Below are 4,118 nucleotides of genomic sequence, written 5' to 3'. Positions count from 1 at the left end.
ATACTCAAAAGGTACATTTTTTTTTTGACAATTATGATACCACTCCCTCTACATTTGTCTCCCCAACTTATTTCCTATTCAATTCAATTCAATTCAATTCAGTTCAATTTCAATTAGTTTAGTTCAATTCAGTGCAGTTGCAATCAGTTTACTTCAGTTCAATTACAATCAGTTCAGTTCAGCTCCAATTATCAAATCCATATATGTTATAATTCAGTTGCAATCAGTTTAGTTCAATTCTATTCAGTTGTTTTATATCGAAAAGAAGAATTTCATGTGCTAAGAAAAAAAAATAGGGTCGGATTAGCGTATTCACGGTTAAAATTCCCCATATCTGCAGCAAGCAGCAGCCACAGCAGATGATTGAGGAACACGTGCACCATCAGATCTTCTTAATCACAGAAAAAAAAGAAGAAAAGTAAAAACAGGAAGAGCTAATATCCAATCATATTCTCTGACACCCCCATCAAAAAAATAATAAAAAAATAATCTGACACCCCCAATCAATATTTCTCACACACATACTTTTTCTCTCTCCTCTCTCCATTTTCTCTCCTTACTTCCTCCTCCATACACCACCAAAATCAACTTCACAACCTCATTTTTCTTTCTTTCTTTATTCAATTGTGCTAAAATTCCCAATTATTTTGAGTTATATTTCCCCAAAAAGTATACCAAAAAAAATGGCAGCATACTATCACAATCATCATCATCATAATCATATTAATAATAACAACAATAATAATCCTGTCACAAATTCAGAAATCCAAGATCATAGTACTAATAATTTTCATACACTAATTCTCATGAACCCAAATTTAGCTGATCCTCAACAACAACAACATCAACAACAACTACAATCACAACAACTAACAACAGCATCATCTCAATCTCACAACATCCTCCTCTTAAACTCTGCTGCTACCGCCGCAGCCGCGGCGGCAGCAGCAGCAACTCTCTCTCCTCCACAACCACTACTTTCCCACCACCACCACTTTGTGCGTTTGCCTACTTCATCACCGCCCGAACCCAATAATATTACTTTGTACGGATACCCATCTCATGAGGCGCGTGACTTGCCACGCGCTAGGCAGGGGCTCTCCTTGAGCCTTTCTTCTCAAAACCACGCGATAGCGGGTGGGTCCCACCAAGGTGGAGATGGTAACATGGGTAGTACTGGTGGGCATAATTCGATATATGGGTCTAAGTACTTGAAAGCAGTTCAAGAGCTACTTGAAGAGGTAGTACATCTAGGTGATCATAATAGTACTAGTGTTATCTACAAGAATAACACTAGTACTACTACTAATACTAATAATGATAATGATAATGATGGTTCAATCAAAAAGTATGGTGGAGAGTCTCCGTCTAATGAAAGAGACGGAGGCCGTGGCGGAGGTGGAGGTGGAGGTGGAGGCGGAGGAGGTGGACAACTTAGCACAGCTGAGAGACAGGAGATTCTGATGAAGAAGACTAAACTTGTTACTATGCTTGATGAGGTATATATTACAGTGAAAATTGTACAAATTTTAATATACTACTTGCTATATTTTGTTTTTGGGATCTTATATTGTTATGGAATTGAGTTAAGGGTCTTTTTCAACTGACTTTGATTCAATCTCCTTTTAACAGCAATTTGTGTTATTTTGTGTCAGAACTTTCTGTTAAGAGTTACTATCAGTCATACTTGTTAATGTTTTTTTTTTTCTTTCCTTAGGTGTCTGTTGTTGTCAAATTTTTTCAAGAACATATCTTTCAAATTAAACCCCTTTTTCCAAAATTTTACAAAGTACATATATTATAGCATCAATTCAATTATTATATCTATAGTTTTTGTTGGGTATGTGTAAAAGTACAATATTTTGTTGTTATTGATGAAATTGTGCGATATTGGTAATTATAGGCAGAGCAAAGATACAGGCAATACAATCACCAAATGCAAATTGTGATAGAATCATTTGAGCAAGGAGCAGTTGGATCAGCAAAGACATATACAGCGTTGGCATTGAAGACGATTTCGAAGCAGTTTAGGTGCTTAAAAGATGCAATTCAAGGGCAAATTCGAGCAGCTAACAAGACATTAGGTGATGATCAAGAAGGTGGTTCAGGATCATTAGCTGGTGGGAAGATTGAAGGGTCTAGATTGAAATACATTGATCATCAGATTAGACAACAACGCGCGCTTCAGCAGCTTGGAATGATCCAAAATCCTAATGCTTGGAGGCCTCAAAGAGGGTTGCCTGAGAGATCAGTTTCTGTTCTTCGCGCTTGGTTGTTTGAGCACTTCTTACACCCGTAAGTATGGATGATTTGCACATTTGCTAATGTGTTACTTTACTAGTTTACTGTATGTAATTCCTTGAAACTAGTACATGTTTTGTTTTGATGATGTTGAACTTGGATTTTGCAGGTATCCAAAGGATTCTGATAAGATCATGCTTGCCAAACAAACAGGACTTACTAGAAGCCAGGTAACTTTTTATTTATGAATGCCACATTTCTCTACTCGTTTCTTACCTTCTTTTGTCTTAATTACATCCCATTTATCCTATTCCTTGCCAAACTTTTCATGCAAAGACCCAAACAACGGAAAACTAATTAATAATTGCATTTTCCATCCAACCAAATAGAGTCTAAACTGATAGAATATAAATCTATTCTTGAGACTCCACCCGTCAGCTTAAATTTTTGGTTGAGTTGGTCATTTGACATGGTATCAGAGCCAACGTGACATAAAAACGATGATAGTTAGTTAGCTACACATTTCGGATAATGAGAATAGCATTGTTCTAATTGATATTATGTTTTATGGTGACATTTAGGTATCAAATTGGTTCATAAATGCTCGTGTACGTTTATGGAAGCCAATGATTGAAGAAATGTACACAGAAGAGCTTAAGGAGCAAGAACGATTATCAGAAGAGAAACTAGGAAACAGTAGCAAGGAAAACAGCAACAATGAGAATGATTCAGGTGCTTTGAATTACTTAAACAACCAAGAGAAAACCAACATTATTGCTGAAAATCATCAAGTTAACAACTGTAAGGAACAAAACAATGCTGCTTCTACTTCCTCATTCATTTCCATTCCATCAGGTAATAATACTACAATGGCTAATCAAAACCAACATGGGTTCACCCTTTCGAGTTCATTAGATATGGAAGATGCTGGGATATCTCCTAGAGGGCCTAAGAGACAGAGAAATGATGATCAAGTTCTTCGCTACGACGAGAGTAATAATGGAGAGATCATGATAAAGTTTGGGAATGAGAAGCAAGGAAGAGAGAATGAAAATGGTTATCCCATTATATCTGGTGGAATGAATTTTATAGGAATGGGAGGAGGGGACTTAGGAACATACCCAATTGGAGAAATAGGTAGGTTTGAAACAGAGGATTTCTCTCCACAACCAAGGTTTCTTCATGGGAATGGGATTTCCCTTTCCCTTGGACTTCCTCCTTGTGAGAATCATCCTCAACAACTCGAAAATCTTTCGGCTACAAACCATACATTTCTGTCACCAAATCACACATTTCTGTCACCTTCTTTTGCATAATTGCATAGAAACTTAGATATATATTGTTCAAATAGTTTAAGATTGGGATAGTATATATAAGGATCTTGGGAATGTATATTAATTTTGTAGCATATTCATGTTATATATCATATATGGATAGTAAATAGATTGGAATGTTGTTAGTAATTAGTATACCTAAGGTTGCAATTATATATGCAGATAGTATTATATGCTACTCCTGCATGACTTTCAGCTTGTTTTGCTAGAATAAGATCTCTTTTTTTCAAGTTGCATAGTATACTAATGATATCAATTTATATGTATCTTTCTGATGAGTTGTTGATTGTTTGTGATGTTTTTGGGAAAATGACTAGGAAGTGCTCATTTGGGTCAGTGTCTTGTTACATGGCCATATTGCTTCATGTATGCTGACACTTTTTTTGTTTTATAACTTTCTCTTACACTATAATAACATCTGTAGGAAAACTTATGTTCCCTGATGAAAGCAACATGACTAGTTTAAGGAAAAAAAGGGTGGGGAATGTTGTATAAAATTGAACAATATTGCTATCAGTGGTTTAGAAAATACAACTGATAGTT

General features: G+C 35.9%; 1 protein-coding gene across 2 annotated transcripts; it reads left to right on the top strand.

The window, feature by feature from the left end:
• The first annotated feature begins 321 nt into the window (after positions 1–321).
• LOC104892097 (BEL1-like homeodomain protein 1) lies at positions 322–3,853 on the top strand. Of its 2 annotated transcripts, XM_010677925.3 has the most exons (5): positions 322–1,499; positions 1,904–2,295; positions 2,411–2,471; positions 2,823–2,973; positions 3,097–3,853. In XM_010677925.3, the coding sequence occupies exons 1-5, from the start codon at positions 684–686 to the stop codon at positions 3,555–3,557; spliced, it is 1,881 nt and encodes a 626-aa protein (XP_010676227.2). In that variant the 5' UTR covers positions 322–683; the 3' UTR covers positions 3,558–3,853. The 2 variants fall into 2 exon arrangements, with proteins under 2 accessions (XP_010676227.2, XP_010676226.2); XM_010677924.3 differs by having other exon boundaries at positions 324–1,499; positions 2,823–3,853.
• The last annotated feature ends 265 nt before the right edge of the window (positions 3,854–4,118 follow it).

This window comes from Beta vulgaris, chromosome 5, assembly GCF_026745355.1.
Source record: "Beta vulgaris subsp. vulgaris cultivar EL10 chromosome 5, EL10.2, whole genome shotgun sequence".
Classification (NCBI taxonomy): Eukaryota; Viridiplantae; Streptophyta; class Magnoliopsida; order Caryophyllales; family Amaranthaceae; genus Beta; species Beta vulgaris.
The sequence above is the reverse complement of the archived record's forward strand: the minus strand, read 5'-3'. Positions and strand labels throughout refer to the sequence as shown.